This window comes from Sinohyriopsis cumingii, unplaced genomic scaffold, assembly GCF_028554795.1.
Source record: "Sinohyriopsis cumingii isolate HCF-2022 unplaced genomic scaffold, ASM2855479v2 utg002530l, whole genome shotgun sequence".
Taxonomy (NCBI): domain Eukaryota; kingdom Metazoa; phylum Mollusca; class Bivalvia; order Unionida; family Unionidae; genus Sinohyriopsis; species Sinohyriopsis cumingii.
In genome coordinates this window covers 427,475-451,478 of record NW_028316239.1, presented here as the reverse complement: position 1 = coordinate 451,478, position 24,004 = coordinate 427,475, and the positions used below count along the sequence as shown (strand labels likewise).

Here is a 24,004-nt window from a genome sequence, read left to right as displayed (position 1 = left end):
GTTTTGTGGCCCACTTGTCGAGATGGTTCTCTAAGCTCCACGCACCCAGCGAAGTAGGCAGGCCATGGCGGGCAGCACCTTACTGACTGGGGGCTGCCCAGCTTGAGGCGGGCGGTAGCTGTCCAGTGAGACCTGATGATCTCTCCCACCGTCAGAAGTAACCCCTGGCGCCAAGCTCTACGCCAATCGAGCTTTGACTTAGAACCGGTAAACTGCTACTTCTCGTGTTGTGCCGACGCCGTACGACGACGCTGGAGTGTCCTCTCCAGTGGAGCTATGAAGCCTGGGCAGGGTGGAATGGAGAATCAGCTGTTGCCCATGCAGCAGATCCCCCCTCTCCACGCAGCTGGTGTGCCCAAGGGAACGACGAATGCCGATACAGCTTGGCACCAACGGCGTCGCAGGAGTTGCCGGAATGACGTTGAAGTCAATGTCATACCGCCTTAGGGACTCCATCTCCGGATTTTCTGTCGGGGTTTACTCCCTTAGCCTTTCCCATGAGTGGGTATAGCCACAAGGCAGCAGAGGTTTGGAATCGGAGTTTTCCTTCTCCTAGATGAGCTACCATCCAAGGTTTACGAGTCCCATCTACCCGAAGCAACTGGTTTTAAGGCGCCAGTGGGCCGCCTTCACCCCTTCTCCTGTTAGTAGAAAACATGGTCTGCCGGGCTTCAAATCTAAGCCACTCGCGAAGGCCAGGAGCTGGATTTTAGTTGACAGAGGCAGTAAGAGACGCAGGCCGTATGGGGCATTTTGGAGGATTGGGGCGCTTGTCTCCCACTCCCACCCCGGGCAATGTCAACCTTAGACCATGTTATCATTGACAATTGTAGGAAAGTGAAGTTGCATAATACAAGGTATGTAGGTATGACTGAGCTTTGCCTGACAATATGTAATCTGTATACATGCAGGTGTACTCAGAAATTCAATATTACGTTGACAAATATTTATTCAACAAGATGCAATGAAAATAATGTTAACTTTCAAATGACATACCAAGTATATATAACATACTAAAATAAAGTCGATGACATTCCAGTGCATACTCCTGCGCTTTGACGCTATTCCAGTTGGGGTCTGCCTTCGCCCATAAAACGCTGCTGCAGTTCTGTAAATATATATTTTGTTCTTCATGTCCACTTAAAGCATGCATAGGTATATATTAGGAATCATTATAGTTACCAAGCACGGCAAGAGTAAACCGCATGGGGCATAGCCCAGTGTTTAACAAAATGTACAAGTGCATGTGTCTTCATGCCCACAAAACGAATATTAGATTATTCGGAAATGATCTTTATAATTTCAAAGTTTTGATGTGATGAAGTAAATCCCCGACCCACGAGGCATGATCCAGCGTATATATTGGATAAATACCTCTTTGGCCTCTTGCCAATTAAAGCAATATATGGTTATAGGTTTGGGATACTAGCAGAATCCAAGTTATTACCCTATGAATAACATTCCCCATCTAGACGATTAAAAGATTCATACGTACATAAACATTCTCAATAAAATAATTAATAACAATTATGTTCAGACTGTCAGTACGTTTTACTCATCATATCTGTGAACGATCATAGTCATTTGCGAGAAATTCATTCAAACAATCGAAAGGACGATTTTTCATTTTGAAAAGAAGTGTACAAACCATTATAGTGTATGTTATAAGAGGTTGTATCGAGTAATGAAATAACAATCATTCAATTTATGTATGTGATAAAGAATTGAAGAAAACACCTAACAGACAGTGAAAACGTTTTGAAATTTGTAATGGTATGGTACAAACAGCCGTAGGTTTTGCATATGTTCAGTATAGTCAATACTTTAAGTAACTTTATTATTATCGTATTATAGAAGTATAACTTGTAATATGTTATGAAATCACTTTAAACATGTAAGTAAGAGGATACTGAAATGGATATAGATAAATTGGAAATTGATTCAATTATACTCGCATAATCTAAGGTTAAAATATGCTAACCGCCATTCTTATTAAAACAGCTGCTGCTTCATAAATAATAGAGTTTTACGCTTCGTGTAACAAATGTAGTTCACTTCGATGAACCATGAATCATCCAAAAATGCCCGTCTAGCAAATACTGTACCTTGTTAACAAAATTGCAAAGTTCGGAGAGAGAATACACGAGTGGGCTTTTATTCGAAGGTGAAGGCTATATTAAAAACACCATGTTAATCGATTACTTGGAGAATGAAAAGGACACTCACACGCGCCCCCCCCCTCTCTCTCTCTCTCTCTCTCTCTCTCTCTCTCTCTCTCTCTCTCTCTCTATATATATATATATATATATATATATATATATATATATATATATATATATATATATATATATATATATATATATATGTGTGTGTGTGTGTGTGTGTGTGTGTGTGTGTGTGTGTGTGTGTACAAAGATCAAAAGATCAAATATTACAAATTTGAAAATAAAATCAAAACAAACATTCCAAAAAATTGCTCGAACTAAACATGTATTGCTCTTTGCGAAATGTTTACAAATCCATATGCAAGTTTTTTAAACCTAAACTTCGTAGTATCATGCATCAAACCATGTCAATAGCAGGTGAATACTACTAGAGAAATTCGACATTGGTTTCACATATACGCGTAACAAGCAATAGACCTACGAATATAAAATAAAATATTAATTAAACCACGAGCATTCAAAAATGACCAAACACAAGCACTTGATTTGCTGTGTCTAAATCAACAGTTAGCTGCACACGAAACAGTTTCTGAGCGAGAAATGCGCCCATCTTAATTGCAACCTGTCAAGTAATCAATCAAAAATCTTAATTAACGACTGTGCATAATCTGTAGTTGATGTTGCAAAGTGTCAGTGCTAGGAAACAGTTCTAACTATTAATTTCTTCAATATACGCAATAGTGCAACTTCTAATAATCTAAAGGAACATGAAATTTGTGTATTTCAATATAGACAATATCAAGATTCTTGCATTTCACGACCATAATTTTGCTAGAAATCATAAAATCTACAATATACAGCAATATTACATGTATTCATTTCAACCCTATTTATAATTTACATAACTTTAAGGCGTACCGTCTTTGAATGCCAGAATACTCTAATCCATTCAGAATCAGCTATCAATATTTTCCTGCAAGGAGGACTCTAAAAAAAGAAATTTAATTTGGTAATATTACTTCCCCTTGTTTGATACCCACTCTGTTAAAATATCCGGATGTTTCATGCAAGATTTACATTCTTATACATTGTGTTTATTACATTAAAGATTTTACCGCGTATTCCTGGTTTATAATTGTTATGCAACAATCCATTCCAATATGTTGAACCAAATGCTTTACAAATTATTTTTGTTTTCTGATATACTTTGTGATCAATTTTTCTCTTCTTCTGCAATTTAACAGTCTAACTCAGAAACGCTAGCTTCATCAATACTAGCAAGTCTTGGTCTACAACATGTCCAGCATCAGCAACAAAGTAACATTGTATATTATCCCTCTATATACAGGGCGAACATGAGTCAAAACATTAACTATACCAACAAACAAATCTTAAGGAGAAGAAACTAAGAAATTATTAAATTGTAAGGAAATAATGCTGTCAAAATAATTAATCCCAATATAAACTCAGTCTAAACAAATAATTACAATCTATACTCTGTCCAATAAATTGGAATTGATATAACAGAAGTTCCCCACTACTCTCTTTTGCACGGTTTCTGGAATATTGTCTGTTGATGTCAAATGCCTTATAACGATGCAATCAATATAACCTTTTTATTTGTCCATAATTTCATCAAAGTTAAATGATTAGTCTGTGAAAATCCTTAGAACCATTCTTGTCACAAGTCAGACCAATAATAATAATAATAATGAGGACTTTGTATAGCGCCTAATCTTTAGAAGGTCTAAGCGCTTTACAACATTAGACAACACCTATAAGATAAAAAACATATAATGATATGATTACAAAAACAAACACAATGAAATTAGAAAACATAAAAAACATGCTGAATATATTTAAGATAGGAAACATTGTTATTAACATTCCATTAACCTTCCATCTCAAGAAGTTTAGCCCGGCCACAGATAACACTTGTATGTATATATATATATATATATATATATATATATATATATATATATATATATATATATATATATATATATATATATATATATATATATATATATATATATATATATATATATATATCTATATATATATCTATATATATATATATATATATATATATATATATATATATATATATATATCTATATATATATATATATATATATATATATATATATATATATATATATATATATATATATATATATATATATATATATATATATATATATATATAATCCGCTTCCATTGTCTTTATCAGACTTTCATCTCTTGATAGAAGTGTATATGAAACAGCCACAATTACTACAACCACCACCACTACTAATAATAATAGTAAAGAAAAATTCAAAGTACATTGTATTACTGCCTTCATGTTTCTCAATATGCACGCACAGTTGCTACCGTCGATCTTGTTTTAGTGACGATGATAAAGTATCATACGTTACGCTACTTGTTGTTGTTGTTGTAGGGTTTAACGCCATTTTTCAGCACACGATAGGCTATACATGGCGGCCAGTATTAATGGTGGAGGAAGAACCCGGAAAAGCCCGAAAAGAACCACCAGCCCACGAGAAGCTACTGGCAAGCTTTCTCACATAACCGCATTAGCCGAATCCGAGACTGAACCAACGCAGACAAAGGTGAGATAGCATTGATCGGTAACGGAGAGCGCTTTAGACCACTTGGACACTCGGGGCCCCCGCTACTTGCAGTTTAACTCCAAAACTGAGTTTAATTTAGTCAAAGTAATTTTCACCATCCCACCATAATCGCTACCGTTAACATTACGTCATGGTTATCATCATTTTACAATAATAATAATAATAATAATAATAATAATAATAACAACAATAATAATAATAATAACAATAATAATAATGATAATAATACTAATTAGTAGTAGTAGTAGTAATAGTAGTCCTATGAGTATTTTCTTTCCAACTAACGGTTGTAGTTTACTTTTGCTTTGACAATTACAACTGTTGTTATTCATCTTTCCTCAGCTCACATTTAATATATATTGTAAAGATAATGTTTTGATAAATTTTCTTGATTTTCGTCTTGTCAATCTAGATAATAGTGCATAACAGTTATGTAAGTATATACATAGCATTTCTGAGTAATAGTCGAAAACATTGCCAGAAAGAGGAAGCTGCAGACACTTATCTGGCTACATCTCTTTCATAGCACAGTGGGTTAGTCCGCTAGCAGTCTTAGCAGTCACAATCGTTGGCAATATAAAACGGCCGTGAAATCTCACAGCGACGTCTTGCAACAGTTTATATTGATGCGATTGGGAGCTCCAAACTAATATCGACTTCAAGCACACAAATCTGGACCAAGTTGACATGGGAGGGCTCTAAAGTGAAGGATGTGCATTTTTTTCTCCTGCGGAGTCAGCTATATTTAAATGGTTTGGTTGCCTTCAAAAGCGGTGTTTTTCTAGACATGTTTTTGAAGCAATTTACTTGGAGGAAAATTGTATTTCCTGCAACAGGAAAGAAAGGATTACATGGATTTATATATTAATTTCTAACTGAGTTTGCGTAACTGGATCTGTATTTCTTTCAAATGAGAAAGAAACTCGATGCCTTGTAATAAGCGTTTGTTTCTGATCATCTCGAAAGCAACTCGGTACGAAAAGTATCTTAAGGCATTTGTGTCTTTGTAGTAATCTACACATAAATACTTTGAGAAGAAAAAAAACAGTGATCTCCAAATGGAAGAAACGTGTGTAAATTTGCAAATGTTTAACATCATAAATAGGTTATAATTTCATCCCTATGAAAAGATACAGATGCAAAATATAAAAAAGTACTCTTGTGTTGGAATGAATAAAATTCTGCATAAGGAGTGGTTTGGAATCAATGAGATGTCACATTATTCAATGTTTATGGTTTGTCAAATACACGTTTTGCTTTGAAACTTGTAAAGATTTCATAAATTTTGGATTTAAGTGATGGGATAGCATCATGTTAAATGTATATAAATAATAAAAACGAGAAAAATAATTTTCTATTGATGCTTTACACTCTAATATCGCTAATGCTGATTCAATTCTGAGATAGCATGCTGCTGAGAATGGTAGACGTCCTAAATAAATTGATTATGCTAATCAATGCAATTTCTGAATTGGCTCCTGAAAATAATACATAAATAAATAAAAGAGGGGCTTTTGATCTTGGGTTCTTTGATTGGATTAGGTACCGGCGTGGTGGTAATTTTTATAGCTGATATTAACAACGAAACTGTTTGGAAGTAAGACTATTTCATCAATTATACAAAGGTTGTGTCTGTAGTATTACTGACACATCAGTTATGTGGATTACGTCTACACAAAACGCATTGCAGTGTCTTAAATTGATGGCTAATTCTGTGGCGTATTTGCTCAAAGAACACGTTTTACCTTTGGAAACAGATATCAAATTGTTGAATGCGCCGGTGGTTATGCCGGTTCTATTCTAAGAGACTGATTATACGTCAATGCGACTCGCAGAAATGCACAGCATTCATCAATAATTTCCATGCATTATTCTAGTATTAATTCTCCTGGTCTACAAGCTTAATGTGGGATAAATCTTGTAAATGGTAATGATGTGTTAATTTGTGGATATACGTGGATATTAATGGAGTTAGATGGTCCTTGGAAAAATACCTGCATGAGTAAGCTAGAAATTGTTGAAATGGATGGGCTGAGTGACGTTCTCCATACAAACGTGACACAGTAACTTCGAAGTTATTACTATCATTGCAACAGTTGTTCAAAGATGAAAGTTGAATAACGGATCCGCTCGATGTTTTTAGTGTTCAATAACAATTGGTACCTTTTGTTGAAAAGCATATGCAATTCGGAATTCTCTGTGAGAATTTTCCTCTACACGATGTTAAATGAGAACGGCATTTTGGTATTACATATTGCAAGCTTTTGGTTTCCACTGCTGGTGATCTTCTTCCTGATGATTTGCATGGTATCTTCACAAGGTGAGTGATATTTTAAATAATATAACATGTAACCGCGGTATTGATTTCTGTCTCTTTTGTTCCTAAAGGAAATATATAAAAATAACCTGGTAGAGTAAGCTAAGAGTTTATTTTTCTCTCAAGCATAGAGATATTTTTATATCATTGAATGAAACCCAAATGCCTATTGATGTATAATAAGGTTTCCAAAGATATATAATAAAGTATATGTCATTCTATCTTTATTATCTCTTTGCTCAAAATAAGATACAAGTATCAAAACTACAACCAATGAAACTTAGTCCCAAATTTAGACTGAACGACATACGATCTCTTCAACGATTTCACTTTACCTAGACTGCCTTTGCCGTAATAATCCGTAAAACGTTTACCTATGACCTGTGCTCAGTCTTTTCTGGGATCTTGTCTGTTGAACTATGACGTCATTATTCCGAATAAAGGTGTAACTGAGGTTTAGCTACGGTCTGACAGAATGAAGACGGATGGCAGATAAATGGTTCCACTATTTTAATCCTGACTTATGAACTGAACCCATATGGCGGGAAAGAGATTATTGTATTTGTTCCTAACAAACCTTTTTCTTGCTCAGAAAAATGGCATTGTTTTCTGCTAACTAAATTTTTTCCGCAACAGTTATCTTTGGTCAGAGTGGAAGATGCACCATTGTTATCCGATCAGTTTAGAAATATAATGAAGCTCAGAAATAGAGCACATGTTGGTGAATTATTACTACGTAATTTTGCAGAACTGAGTTCAATATATTATTAATACAAAAGACTAGCTTGCAGCTACTTACCATCTTGACAGTTTACTTCTAAAATAGAAAGGCCGTAGGAAGTGTACAGAATGAACATGCATATAAGCCTTGACACTTTATGTATATTTCTCTTTTCAGGATTGATATTTCGCCTACTTTAACTACTTTATATTTTACTCGCTATTGTCTTCTTCTCTTCGCTAACCTTTTCATTGTTTGCACTTTTCGTCATGTTGGAAAAATAAATAACAATGTATTAACGATAACCTTTGTAAATAATAAAGAAACTTGAATCAAGCACATGCAGATTTGGAGATTAGGGTTGGATATTTTATTTTGTCACAAATTAAACCCAATAAATAACGTTCTCTATTTGCTAATTTCACGTGTGCAATTTAAATGTATTGTAGAAACCGAGTTGCGAGCCCCGAATTTACTATATTGTATTGAATTCTGAGAACTTCTATAATTAAGAGGGTTTGCTGAGCGACTGAAAAAGAGTTATATATGCAATATTGTAAAATAAAAGCTGTTTCTTTGTCGAAACGGCCTTCGTTTCATAAATATTCCAGATTTACGCTAGATCGGTCAACTAATCAGCAACTGAATGACCGATTTAATCATGAAAGGACTGCTTATTGAAATCGTTGAAATCATATTATATTTCAATCGTGAGAACTGAGTGGATGTATGTTATAGCATCAGCTGTGTGACATCTGCGTTGATACGAGCTGTTTCGTCATCTGCTCAAGATCTGACTTGATACAGGCAGTTTTGCGACATAACTCAATTTGTTGCGATTGTACTGAATAACTTAAATCTGTATGCCTAAATTTGTTTTGTTTTTTATATGAACTGATCAAGATAAAATCCGAAGTTTTACTCCTTCAGTTAAAAGGCTGTTCATCTACTTGTATACAAATTAACAACATTATGTACGTTTTGAAGAGAAAATGTTGTCAAGTAGAAAATATAGATTTTCTGTATATGGTTATTACGTTCATAAATATAAGTTACTACCAAGATCGGTAAAAAAAATCAACAAGGCTACACAAGCAACCGAATTTTTGCCAGCAAACGTTCGTCATAATGATTTAGTTTAAAATTATGTTATCACAAAGTTTGTAACGCCGTTTCTGACCAGTACATATGAATAAAAGAACGGCTTTGCTTCTTCAGTGGTACATTATTCATATAAATTACGAGAGACGCGCAATGTTGGAACAGTTCATCTTCACCACCTTTGCTATTTATTGTAGGTGTCATTGAATTTTGGATTTTTAACTGAGCTATTTGTTGTAAATGGGTCTGACATTATATATACTGAGCAGTGTATGCTTTCCACGTAAGGCTACAGTTGTAATAGCTTTCTGAGCTGACTGCATATTACTTAATAATATACGGTTATAATTGTTGTTACTGAGCTACAGTTAATCCTAAAAATATGGCGCAAGTCAAAAGTTTAACGTACCCGCTCAGATACGATAAACATTATGTGACTTTACAATGCAGAGACTGCAGTGAAGTTTTCATTAAACAAGATTTACAACATATTCGATTATCAAGAATCGATATTCTAAATAAACATGATGCTGGTCTGACTTCAACATGACCGTATTACCCGACATCTTTAAAACTTTTGTTAGTGTTACTTCTCCTTATCCGATAAGAGGCATTTTTAGATAGCTATATTTTTGTCAGGTACCATAAGCATATCTAAAAATGCCTCTTACCGGATGAGGAGAAGTAACACTAACAAAAGTTTATGGTACCTGACAAAAATATAGCTAGCTGATGTCCAACATATTAAGTAAATCTACTTGACAGTTTAGTCAAATTATGTAAATATATTGGCCATTTCCAAAGTCTTAAAGGAATACCCCGACTGCAGGAACTATGGCATTGATATTTGATTTTGACTAATGCACGTATCTCAGTATGATCTTGTCCCAGAATGAAACTGTACAGATCTGACCACCAACGTGTATGTAATAGTGAAAACCATTTAGTAAACCATACCTGCTTGACCACGGATGCAATAATGCACTTATCGAGCTTTTGAGCTTTGTAACTTGCGCTTCTATAAATTATAGTTTGACTAGACTTATATCAAGTTATTTTCAGTATGCAAGTTGATAGTCAACATTCTAGCATTAAAGATGGACGCTCAGCTTCCAGCATCTACTGGATAATGAGCATCATAGCATAAACTAATATCAATGTTTTTTGTTGCCATGTTTTACCTTTGTCAAGCCCAGATTGTGAATATACGGTTAGAATTCCTTCAATGATGCGAACTCAGTAAACGTGTATTGATCTTTTATCCAAGATATGCTGTTCTAGGTCAAAGATAATGAACAATATATCCATAATGCACTTATTTAATCAGCCTGTTATTCGCACAAATAAAAGTATTTTATTACCGAATTGGATACATTGAATTTTCTCAGGAACAACTAAGATGGTTTAAATGTTTAGTAATTAAAAAAAATAGAGTAAAGTACATTTCTACAAATTCTTTGCAGCTAGTATAGCGTCGGCTCCCCGTCAGAAGTCTTCTGTTTTATTGGTGTTAGCCTGCTCTTTTATTTTAATTGCCAGCAGACACCTATAATATTGATTCGTATTTGTATTATACACAGTACCAGACAATGTAAAATTGGTCATTTACAAATCTTAATAATATATATCTGGTTTCAATTAAACCCCTGTGCATAAAATATAGTATCTTGACCTTATTTACGAAGAGAAATCAATATCACATAATATTTAGTATACACGCATGCACCAGTAATGGTCAATCCTGTAGTAGATCCTAATTTATTCAAATTAATATTAATCCGAGTGAAAACCTGAGGTTCACATATCACTACAAATGTACACGTTAATAATGCACATTACTTATCAGAAGTGCGATTTAAACAAATTATATTGCACGCTTATCCTGTATATAAATGCATCGTTAATAAAATTTCGTTTATTCGATATTAAAGTTTTTCAAGGAATTCAAAAAGTATGTACACTATAAATAAAAGCATTTTAATTACAACTCTTCTGACAAGCATTAATACCAACATGTACATTATGTATCAACAAGCAATATGGAACAAGTAATATCACTAACACATCTCGGCGAATGCATCAGACATTATTCTACTTAAATGATTATTGTATTTTTAGGTATTTCTCAAAATCTCTGAGAAATAATAAGCTGGCAAATATTCAATTACTAAACTTTAGAAGCTGCATTCTTCGATGAAACTAGAAACTGAACTGTTTAACGAGAATTGCTGAAACAGAATTTAGAAAACAACGTTTCGTTTAATAATTGCGGATCCAGAAATATTGGTTCACGCTCGTTTTTCCCTTTGTTTTTCTACTTTTCTTTTTCTGGGATGGATGGAGGATACAGGTTCTATCTTCCCACTCCACGTGAAAATACATGTGTATGAAATAACGCGCCATAAAGGGATCAATGACATAAACCATGGACAATTAACCTGGTTTGGTGCATTAAGGCAGATTAACACAAGTAGGTTATTTAATGCCAAGGTAAATGGAGTAAAATGACTTGCCCTCGAACACACCCAGGCAAATACGATGGTATGTTTCGAACCTGCTCCCTCTCGGTCTTGCATCTGGAACGCTTCAGATACCAAGAGCAATCCTTCATAGGAAATAAATGAACATGCCATATTCGAAATGCTATGTCCTTTTTAGCTTTCCATCCCTGCAACAACTTGTATTAAGGAACACATTTGGTGGCAGTATGATAAGTTTTAGATTTAATTGAATCAGCTGTCTGTTTAGTACTGTCTGGATAGTCTGTCATAATCGTTTGCCTAACTGATTAATTAGGGTTTTCTTTATATATTAAAAGGACATTACACGTTATGGACCCACAGTAACTTCAGAAAGATTCAGACAAAATCTCACAAAATTATTTAATGTCTATTAATGGCTATGTTTATGAAGACATTATAATAGCTTCACCAGCAATATCAGAATATCACAGATGCTTGTCGTTTATGTTTCGAATCCAATTTGTCTTCGAACTAGTTCTGGTAAAGCTAAAGTATTCAGTTTTCATATTCCGATTATGTGAAACACTGCAATGCAGATTGGAAGAGCAATGGTTGCAAACCGTTTCTGCACCCAGTGCATCCTAATGATGATTCTAGCAGCCATCAAACAAAGAGTGGGTAGTTCTAACGTATGGTTCCTAATGACGTTCAAATTTGAATGTTATAGTTAATTTTATACATTCTTATATCGTAGGCGATAGGATAAAAACAATATCATTCGAAGGTAAGATTTTTGTCAGAAGAGACATGCTACAGACGATTATTCATTTGACTTGGAAGATGATGTTCTATATGCAAAACAAAACAAACAATACAAGCATCAACAACAAAACAAAACACAACAACAAAGCACAGAAGAAAACCTATCATCACAGTTAAAAGGTTCATATAAAGGAAACGAAAGATGAATTGTCATAGATATATTAGACATACGAAACTGCATGACATTCATTGTGCTGTACAAAACACTTTCGTCCTTAGAATGTATGTTTCTGTGTTAATAATTTGAGATTTGAAACAAAAATGATACAGTAAATAATTACATCAATTCATTAGATGATGTATGCCGTTTGTTGCCAAGTAATAGCAAAATGATATTTATCCTAATGCACATATCATGAATAAGTAATGAAGATACCACCTGTGATTAGACACGCAATGAAATTAGATAATGAATTGTTTTTATAACACATGGTACGAAACATTTTTATTTCCATCCAATGCATGTGTCTGTTATAATTATGTTGATCGAGTGACTAATGTTATTGATTTTAATTTAACAGTTCTGCTCCTACGATATCGTTTTCAGAAAGTACACTCTTTTGGTAATACTATTTTTTTTCTGAAAAACCTTGTATCTTCTTCGTGATTTACGAAATTATCATTTGCTTTCATTCAGATTACGAATCTGTACCACATTTTCTATCATAATACTGAATCTGAAAGTTTACCAGTCGCATCAGATCCTTTTGGAATATATTGTCAACCAAAGCGATTATATTTTTTCTACTTGCTTTCATGTTACGGTGATTTATTGGCTGAAAAATAGATAACAACGAATATGTGTTTACGAGGAACTAATTTGGAATTACTGTTGTTCATCGCTTTATTTATGCTGCTTTATTGATGAAGCATTTCATGAAAGACGCTTGTTTTTATTTTCCATTTTTTTAGGTCACTGAACACAAATATATCAAGGTTCAGTCTGTCGTTAGGTTGTGCTCACGTTGAGACAACGGATCCTTACTGTCATGGCTGTTAATCGGCAAATCGTATCTCTCCGCTGACCCCAATGTTTAGTGCGCCACGGATGCGGTAGGTGCCGGGATCAAACCCTGGTAAAGCCATACCAAAGACTTATACAAATGGTACAGCTGCCTCCTTGGTGCTCATCATTAAGAAGTTAGTGTCAGTGTTAGGGCTGGTCGGCCTGGTGTCAGAATAATGTGAATGGGTGGAACAGGATGTTACATGCCTACAGCATGATGCCGCAGTGTTAGACATCGCTAACTGCCACACTGCAGACATTGTAGGGACATGACTTAAAATTGTTAAAGTTACTTTAATAATCCAACACAAAACACACACTTATCATTAAATTTGCTAGGTTCTTTGGTAAAGGAAATCAGTGCTTCAAAGACATTAATACTAACACATATAACACATACTACAAAGATTTTAACCAGAAATGCTAGTTAAAATATTTCTATCTGTTGCTTGTACAGGTTTGCTCTCCTAAAGGCTTTGAGTGTCAGCATATAATTATTATTCACACAGGAATGTTTATTATAGTCGTTACTTTTTTCAGATGAACTAAAACCAGGCAGTACTTACAATCTACATTTTGAGTACTAAATCGAGAAATAATATTACAATGAATCAACGCATTTATTTCATTTTTGTATCTCAGGTAACTCAGTCTTGTGTGATGCATATTTATTTTATTTTGTGTACCTGACTTTTGTCATGATTGTGATTGTGGGTTATGAATAGAGTTTCTACATACCTGACTTTTGCCATAATTATAAATAGTAAACAAAATGTATACCAGAATTAGACTTCAAGGTTTAGTGGAATTTTACATTTTAATGAATAAGTTTTCCAGATCGTTCTATTGCGACGTTGTTCAAGTCAAGTGAGGATCTATACAAAGGGGAATTGATACACAATTACTCATTCATGCTTCATATCCGACTTTGTAATATGCGATAAAAGTTTGCAGTTGTGATCAGATGTAATTTGAGAGGAATTATTTATTTGAATTATTCATTGGAATTGCAAAGTGCGTATTGATCTTTTGGACTTAAACACTTTGGGATTATTGAGAACTCATTGAAAGAAATTCTGGATATTATCATTGTGGTACATCACGACATTCAAGATTATTGGAATTCATTAGGAACATTCTATACATTTGGAATATGATAGCACAATTAGGGGTATTTCGAATTTACCATGTACACATCATGCATACTAAGTACCACGTCCACATGAGGTTGTGTTTGCTACCATGACCTTTGTAGCATCGGGTTTTGGTGATGTGTGCATGATCGAGATGGTATAGGGGTTGGTGGTGACAGGCAAGGCGATGAGTGCCGTTTAACCACGAATCCCCGCTTTGATTCTTCATGTAGCGCGAATTACAAATTCTATAACCTGTAAGATAATATTATTTATATGTATTTTTGAATATCGTATTAGTATTATCAAGCATTATCCTGTAGAAAACAGAGATAGCATTTTCCTTTCTGTTTAGCACATATTTGTAATTCTCTATAATTAGCTTGATTTCTGTTTCAGAAATCAGGAAAGACTGTGTACTTAGATAAGGATTGTATAATAGGTCGACAAAAGAGTGTGTCTGCTACGCACGTGATCATATACCACCGATTCTGTAACATCATTTCTGGTGATGTGTGCATGGTCGAGATGATTGATATAGGGGTTAGTGCAAGGCGATAAATATCGCTTACACGTGGGGCTGGGTTCAAATCTCCGTATATATATATATATATATATATATATATATATATATATATATATATATATATATATATATATATATATATATATATATATATATATATATATATATATATATATATATATATATATATATATGTGTGTGTGTGTGTGTGTGTGTGTGTGTGTGTGTGAGAGAGAGAGAGAGAGAGAGAGAGAGAGAGAGATCTGTTTAGTAAAACAACCCCTCAAAGCTACTAACAACTAGAAGCTCGTAATCAGAAGGAATATAAGCTATCGAAGGTTAATCGTTCAACCATTTATACGATGAGTTTTATATGTGTCTTACTGGAGGAGATCATCTAGACGAACGTTTTCTATTGTCTTCTTATACATTTTTTACATGCTTTCTATAAATCTTATCGCTGGCCTGGACAAAGCAAGCGTTGAAAACGTTTTTGATCATTGTATATGATGTTTTGGTCTATCGAGATTTTCCTGCCAGATAATATGGACCCTGTTGAACAAACAACCATCAAATTTAAATAGCACTGACATCGGTTATTATTATTATTATTATTAGTAGTAGTAGTAGTAGTAGTAGTATTTTTGTTGTTGTTGATGATGTTGTTGCTGCTGATACTGGTGTTGCTGTTGCTGTTGTTATAATTAGCATTGTTATTATAATTATCACAAGTGTTCCTGCTACTTCTTCCTTTTACTTCAATCTGCTGCTTTTATAGCGACATTTTCTTTATAATCTTGTGTTGAATTTATGTTTGTGCGCAAACATCCCGTCATTCATGTTATTACTATTTTAAAGCAGATCGCAACGCCTTTTTCAGCATGCTTTATTCCCATAAACTTCAACAGTACCGATGGTAGAAATTCAATACAAACTTTAAAACGACTCGAGCTTTTCTTTGATAGTGCTGATTGAGCGATCATACATATAACCTTTTGTATGGCGCTAAATAGCCTAACAGTGCTGATGCGCCGTACAAATACAATCAGTCAATCATGATAGTGTTGAGGGATGCTTCTACCAGGGTTAATAGCCACAATGAAGGCTGCCTTCAGTTATTACAGTACTTCTTGTCGTTATGCTACACTGATGATGTGCTCGATCGAAACCGATATTGACTTCAAACATATGGCTCCCACACAGCACTCTTGAGTACAGACTGTGTAATATTTCTGTATCGGAGCAAGCAACATCCATACAGATGGGCTTTTGGGGTTCAGTTAATGAGCTTTTGTGTATTATCCATTTCAGCAACAAATGACTCTGATGAACATTTTAGAAAAAACAGTTCGAGATGATGGATGAATTTCCATGAAGATTCTGCGATTTTTGGTGCTATTAGAGTTTATTTATTCCAAATTAGAGTGCATTCTAATCGTGTTTGAAGCATTTGTGTTCTTTTATTGATTGCTCAACACGAACAATATTACATGGAACTTTTTTTACTCCATGTGCTTCTCTTTCGTTTTGGTTAGGTGTTCTACGGCAAAAAACAAGAATGGTAGGAAATTTAGTACAGAGGCATTGGATTACTGTGTTTTGTCCAAAGACACACTAATGTATTCGACCGAACTCTTTCGTTCGTGTTTTCAACATTTTAATCACCGAGTCATCAACGTTTCTGTCTCACGCAAGCACCACTTACAGCGTGTTGGAGAGAGCCAAGTGTCTATTTTCTGTAATCTTATAATTACCGAAATATTATTAAAAACGTGACTGACTATATGCATATATTGATATACTCGTGTTAATGTATTGTCTTCATATAATCTGCATGAATTCCCAGCACTTATGACATGCTTCGCCAATGTAAACTAACGATACAATGGCTGAAGCACCATGACCATGTTTGGCTCAGGTAACAAAATGAGTTGACATAAATCTCTAATGCACTTTAGAAATGTTTTAGCCATTCTCATGCATAATTCAGTGGTCAAATATCCATGTTTTCAGGTTCAATATGCGCAAAGGGGTTTGCTTTGTGAGGCTATGATTGTGTTACTATGTTGAATATCGAGTTATTGTATGAACATAAATGAAATACATAAGGAAAATAATGTTTTAAATATGATTAAAATTAAGCATGAATCGTGTTCACGAATGCCTTTAAGGGAAATACATTCTGACAAATACATTCAACATACGGCACCTAGAAGATAGAGTGATGAACATTTTCACGCTCTTTGTGCTAACTGGTTCGGTTTCTGTAAGTACTCGAATCATGTTAATTTGTACTCTGAACTGTCCGTAGTACACCGAGCAAGAAATGCCTCTTGCGGTTGCTTAATCAGCCTAGGACGTGTTACAATTTTGAGCCTGTAACTCCAGTATGGATGAGACTGTGTAAAACTATCCTGTGCGAGAACTTCAAGGCACACATGGTTAATATTGCAATGTTCCAAGGATGACTTGAGAGGATCTTTGAGGTGTTCCTTCTAATTCCTTGTGATCGTTTTCCCTGTTTCTGCTCGCCCTAGGAGATCTTCTTGTCATAGTAGTTCATCTGACCTCTCAGCAAAGTACTGATGCTTAGTATACCTACACATGTGAGACTCTTAGTGTCTGGGACATTGTCAACACATCTTATCCTCATCATTTTCATCCTTAATCATATGCATAAATGAACCCCCTCTTTTTGTCATTGCATCTGAGTAATGTCCTAGGTTTGCATGCATACAGTAGAATTTTTAACACAATGACTTTGTAGACCTTCCGTCTTCTGTGTGTTTTTGTTTGCTTGCAGACTGACGTCATACATTTGTAAGTAATTAGACGAAGTATTTGCTTGCTTAGCAATTCTGATAACGATATGGGCTATATGTGACTATGTGCTGCCGAAATAGGTGACCGTATCCACTGCTTGGTAGGTTTAGTCAATTATTGTGATGATAGGCTCTGCAGAAGGTATTTATAGTGAAGGTTGGCGCATCACCTTTGTCTCTTGATAGTGCCCACATGGTCAAAAACTGAAGAGATATGGTCCATACTCCGTTGTAATTCAGGCTCGTAATTGTCATTTAGAAAACAATCGTCAGCTGATAGGAGATCATGAACATTTCCCTGGTAGTATGCCGATAAGCTCTTTATACTGAATAATTGCCATACGTCCGTTATTTGGTATCGTTCCTGATGTAATAGTCACGAAGGCATCTGTAAGAACGACAGAGGGCATCATATACAAGAAAGTCAGTGCCAACACTCCAATGTAATTGCTAAACTATTATAATGAATTTCTCTGGGCAACCAACTGTTTCCATAATATTCCATGGGCCCTCGCACAGTGTCCGTTACTGTCTATAAAAGTGTTGTACGAGTTGGAGTTCCTGGTGTTTTTACTTGGGTTAGTGATATGTCAACAATATGTCTACGGTCCCTAGTCTTTTCCTGAGGCCACACGGACTCTCAAGGCAGGCGCCTATGGTCGATATGATGCACAAGGTGATTCAGCCGAATGCAGGGGAGGATGTTACTGGCTATTGAGAGATGTCCCAATAGTTCATTGATCTCCCATTGACTTGAAAGGTGCAGTCAGTTTCTGAGCAACGTGCGAGCCTCTGGTTTTATCGAATTTTGCTGGTATAGCATCTGCTCCAGGGATTTTGCCATTTGACGTTATCATAGGAAGATCAGCAAGTGATATGTTGAATTCCACTTGGGGCAATCGATCAATTTCCCCTGTAATGATCTATCACTGTCAATGGCAACTATTAAGACAAAAAAATGAGTTTATCTGTTAGTAAACATAGCCAAATAATACATACAAACATTGTAATCAATTAGACTAGAAAATGTACCATGTTTTAGCAACCTCTGTACACTGCAGTACATTCTGAGGCAAAGCATTTTAAAAAATGTAATATCCCGCTTTGTTTTATTTTCCACGATATTGTTGACATGTAAAACCCAAATTTTTTAGGGTGGGATGGACAGCCCGTCCGCGTTGGGCCCTTTACGACAGATAAATAGTGCACAGGCCTATTATGTAATAAACCTTTCCTTGCATCTAGAAGGACTAGTAGACTGAAAAATGTATTAGTCGTGCTGAATCTTCACTGGTTCTTCCTATAAAACAATGTCAGATACGTATCTATATTAACAACACTTAGATGTTTTATATATCACCATCCTTCATAACTCAGCTGTACAAAACCACCACTAGAAAATAGCCACTACTGTTTGACAAAAGGCAATGACTGATTCTCCTGAAATAAACTGTACTAAAGATAAAACATGAAACATTCGAAGAAAAAAAAAAACATATAATAAAAGAAGAAGACAAAGACCTCATTCACACTGGTATATACCCATCGTACCTCCACTGACATAACTATCTAAGGCAGTATCTCTTGTGATACAGTGAAAGCAGAATGAAATGATATATCAAGATAGCATTGTGCGAGTTTTCACAACAGATGTTTGATGGTTGATCTCGGACTAAACATGTTGAAAATGGTGTCTTTTCTTTTGTAAATGAAAATACATTACGTGATTTTCTTATAGTATATCGATTTCTTAAAACAACATTATAAACTGGGCAAGATTTTCTTGTTGACCTTTTGTGACTGTGCAGAGCCAGGTCAGAATTCGCCTGTCAATGAAATAAAGACATAAAAAAATGCTGTACTCGCAATTTCTGAGACGATAAATCGTCGTCCAATTGATTTAATGCAGGTAGAGCTCGATGTAAGGTCGTTCAAGTTTGCTAGGCCCAGTAGCACCCCATGCTGACACCGCAAAGTTTTATAACATAAATAAACTCTGACTGGTGAAAACTGTAACTTTGCCTTTGGACAGTTAAAATTATGAAAACAAACAGCTAGTCCGACAAGAAGTTTACTGGCATGGGCCTGTACTGGAATTAACTGCGAACGCTCATTTTGATACTTACAGATGAATTAAGTATGCTTTAAATAGTCGTCTCTACATATCATTGGATGTCAATTGTAATGCATAGTAAATTCAAAGTTATAATTCAGTGAATGGAGCAAGACATTGTGTACCAGTGTACTGAATGGAAAACATCAAAGATGCATGATTTCACCAGCATACGCAGTTCGTACTTTGTATGACGTATACAATATTACAACCTAATGGTAGTATTTGACAAGGTTCGTTTTGATGCCAAGCCAGGAATTCCATATGCTTCATATGATTAACTCTAATTATCATCTCAGTAAAGCTTTGAATTAAATAAAAGTTATAAATTCAATCAAGTGAGCCAAAATGTTTAATTACTACTGCTCTTACAGAAAACCAATTTTCGTATCCTAATATCTCAGTGTTCTTTTGCAAGTCTTGAGCAGGTGTAAAGATACCACGATACATCAACGACTAATAAATAAGCTTCTAACTAAATGTGTAACCTGTTTGGCACTTTAATCTGTATTGTCCTTGTGCAAATAAAGTTATGTTTTTAAGCGAAAGTAAAAGTATATTCAGTATGAACCATAATAATGATTGACTTGCTGTCTATGTATGTATGTATGTATGTATGTATGTATGTATCTACCTACCTACCTACCTACCTAACTACCTATTTATGTATTTATCTATCTATCTTCCTTTGTTTATAATTTCTTGAAATTATTTCGATCCCTAATATTTCCAAACGGCAAAAATGTGGTAAGATTCAAAGTCCTTATGAGTTATTACTGAAATTTTGTTTGACATTATCATAGGGAACTCAAGAATTCAAAACATGCAGTTTTTATAAGCAAAACTAATTTATGCATTTCGAGCTGTGTCATGTGCTTTTTCCCCACCAAATGTTGTAAAATAGACGTGATTTACTAAAAAAAATCTTTTCAACGTTTTTTGGGAAAAGTAAATGAGTGTTTTCGTGATAGAATTTGCAAATTTATTCATACAGGCTGGAACCAAACATGCGCAACCATATGATTTTGACAAATCGTGAGTAAGAATATGTAGGTATTTATATTAGCTCATTTTCCTAACTTTCATAAGGTAGTAACATACCCACAATAACAGCCTATAATTATTTTGTTACCTCCAACGAGGTATCTGGCGAGTGCTGAAGGCAAATTGGTACATGCATATGCCGCATTCAAACGAATTTTTGAGTAAATAAATTAGTTTGATTTCCTATCCCAAGGATGAAGAATGCACAATACAAATAATTATTTACTTGTTTGCGACCAATGTGACAATTAAGAAGATAAAATTGTAACAACATGTATGCGTCTTAGGAGCCTAGTGACGATGCCAATATATTTCTAGATTTTTCAATGTTTCCTATTTCATCATAAACATTAGTTGTCATCAAACGCTTTTCCTATTTAAATCCACTCCCCTCTCCCCTCTAAAGTTTCGCTTTCATTTTATGTAAGAACTTTATTTCGTAAGAAGGAAGAGTCATATGTACTACTATGTTGTGTCATGAACTTCTAGAAAGACAAATAGTTACATAATTTAGAGTGAAAAGCAGTTTAATAGAAAAATGATTCCTATTTATTGTGAGGGTGAAAAGCTGCTTAGAGATTATTTCACTGTATCGGGGTGAGAGTGACACCTAAACATTCAGTTTAACGTACGGGTTAGACTCGCCATAAATTATTGACTGTGATGGGTTGAATCTGTTCTGTTTGGGGCATGAGTTACATTTGAATTAGGACTCGTGTAAATAACGGTTATTCCAGATAAGAGTGCAGTGTTAACGCAAGGTCAATAGCGGTGAATGAGAAAGAGTTGAGACGAAACAGGGAAGATTGTTTAGGAAATCGGAGGAGATTTGAAACAGGTGTAATAACATGATATTTTCCAGAATGGTTATTAATACATGCGGACTAGAAAGGATTATTCTAACTTTGATGGAAGTGATGCCATTGTTGGCGATTCAAGAAGTAATCGTGAGCTAAACGAAAGGGTGCGTGTTCCCAGACGGAATTCAGGATTTATAAATAATCTCCCTCGCGATATTAATCACGCAAAGCTTTCTGCCAATTGCGAAAGTCTGAGGGACCCAAAGAAAATAAATAATAAGTAATTTATCTCGTTAGATAAATAGAACAAGTAAAAGGGAGTCTTGACATTTGTGAGACCAGAAACCAGAGAAGAGAGACGGCTCGGGAAGGCAATGTTAGTCTCCATCACATCAATGTTCATTGATTATATACAATGTGTTCATTGATGTATATTTGTACATTATTGTTGAATGCCTTCGTTTTTAATTCATACATCAATTTTTTTTATTGAGTTCAGAAATAATTGTGCATGATATGAGATTCCAATATTGTAAGAATGTCATACAATTTTTCGTTATATGAATAAGTTCGGATTTACTTGTTTTGTATGTAATAAAAACCATTTATCATAAAGATTTAATTTAATCAGTCGCTTGATCATTTGATGAAATCTGTAACTTTATTTCTTAAAGTGAATAAGTCATAAATCATGATAAATTTCAATTTGTATTTTTAACTGAACAAATTGTTATATTTTAAATACGGGGGTGAAGGCTCGTGTTATTCTATGTTATATCTCTACCCAGATCTCTGTTATTCCATCTGTTCTACTCGATCTGGGCAATACCACCGTGGTCGATCATCTAGAAAAAAATTAACCAGGAGCCATAAGGAGTTGGGAAGGTCCATCACCTCCTGACATTTATTGGTGTTCTAAAACGTGTCTTCTGTCTGACTTTAAGTGCTATAAAGTCACTCATTCTGAGATAGACATTCTTTCCATTTTATATAGGAATGTAGATACTGAACGTAATGTCCCCATGTCAGCCTAGATTGAGAGATGGCTGGGAGGAGCGGGTAAACCGATACGTCAGCCCCACACTAATAATGACACTGACTGAAGGTTTAGTGGTTGAACTCACCCTTTGATTAAAACATGCAAATATCTGTAGACAATTTCGTCTGCCAACATCGGTGTGCATTTTATACACTTACTGTTATTACTTGTGTCTGTTGATTTACCGTCGATTGAAGTGTTCTTTAGGCTATATGGATATAATATTTTACCAAATACCGGTAGGTGTCTAAACTGTAAGCAGGTGTGATCTGGAAAGATTTCCATGCAGGGAAATTGCACATTGCAGAAATCGTCCATCAATATCAACACCCATTTGGGGTTTGATATGGACTAGGGGTCTAGTTGACTATTATTATGTTAATGCGTTTATTTTGTGGGTATTACTTATCCTGTCGTTGAGGAAAATTATAACTTGGTCAGTACTTACTTTAATGGATTGAGGAAGGGCTCCCGTTGTCTCCAGAGGAAAGTCATAGCTAGTTGGATCTTTGAAATCATTGGTAGATCGAACCACAATAACCACGAAAGTTTGTAACCTACGAAAACTAGAGAATTGACAGTAATGCATTCGGGGAAGGTAGTTATGAAACAATTCATTTGGTATAACCTAACTTCCATCTATTCTAGCGTATAGACTTCAAAAGTGAGTTCTAGTAATGAAAGGTCAGAATGGTACGATGGGGCAACGTATCGTATACACCACATACAATCAAAAGTACGTCTCTACACATAAGTTCATGTAATATGTAAAGATTAAAATGTTAAAGATTTCCTCTTAAATTGTGCAGACAGAGTTTGTTATCTTGTAAAAAAAATATATGTCCTTGACTGTTTTATCCCACTAATGAAACAACCAATGAGATTATTTTCTTTTCGGCTGATTAATAACTGCTATAATACTTATTAGACATCATATTTGGTATTATATTGCTCAACAATTGGTTTCCTTTCTCGCGGCTATTGCAATTGCTATGTGGAAAGGATGACAAATTACCCCAAGTATCAGATAATATAAAAATAATACAAAAATGTAATGTTTCATATCAGCCTAAATAATAAATTTCGCCCTAACTGACACAGTAAAATAATGAGTCTTAACTGACAGAGAAAAATAATGAGTCTTAACTGACAGAGTAAAATAATGAATCCTACCCGAAACAAATAAAATATTTTCAAAACGTTTCACCATGGTATTAAAAGAGATTTGGCTGTGTATAATATCCTGAACATTTTAAACGGCTTTACGGTAGATAGATGGAGTTTGTGGGAAGAA

At 34.7% G+C, this 24,004-nt stretch overlaps 1 protein-coding gene across 1 annotated transcript in view; it reads left to right on the top strand.

Moving 5' to 3' along the window:
* Nucleotides 1-5,366: 5,366 nt before the first annotated feature.
* Nucleotides 5,367-24,004, top strand: part of LOC149770180 (kin of IRRE-like protein 2) — a 94,564-nt gene continuing 75,926 nt past the window's right edge. Inside the window, exon 1 of the mRNA XM_089949273.1 lies at nt 5,367-7,124. Within this exon, the coding sequence (XP_089805399.1) occupies nt 6,938-7,124 (187 nt within the window). The 5' untranslated portion in view covers nt 5,367-6,937. The remainder of the gene's footprint in view (nt 7,125-24,004) is intronic.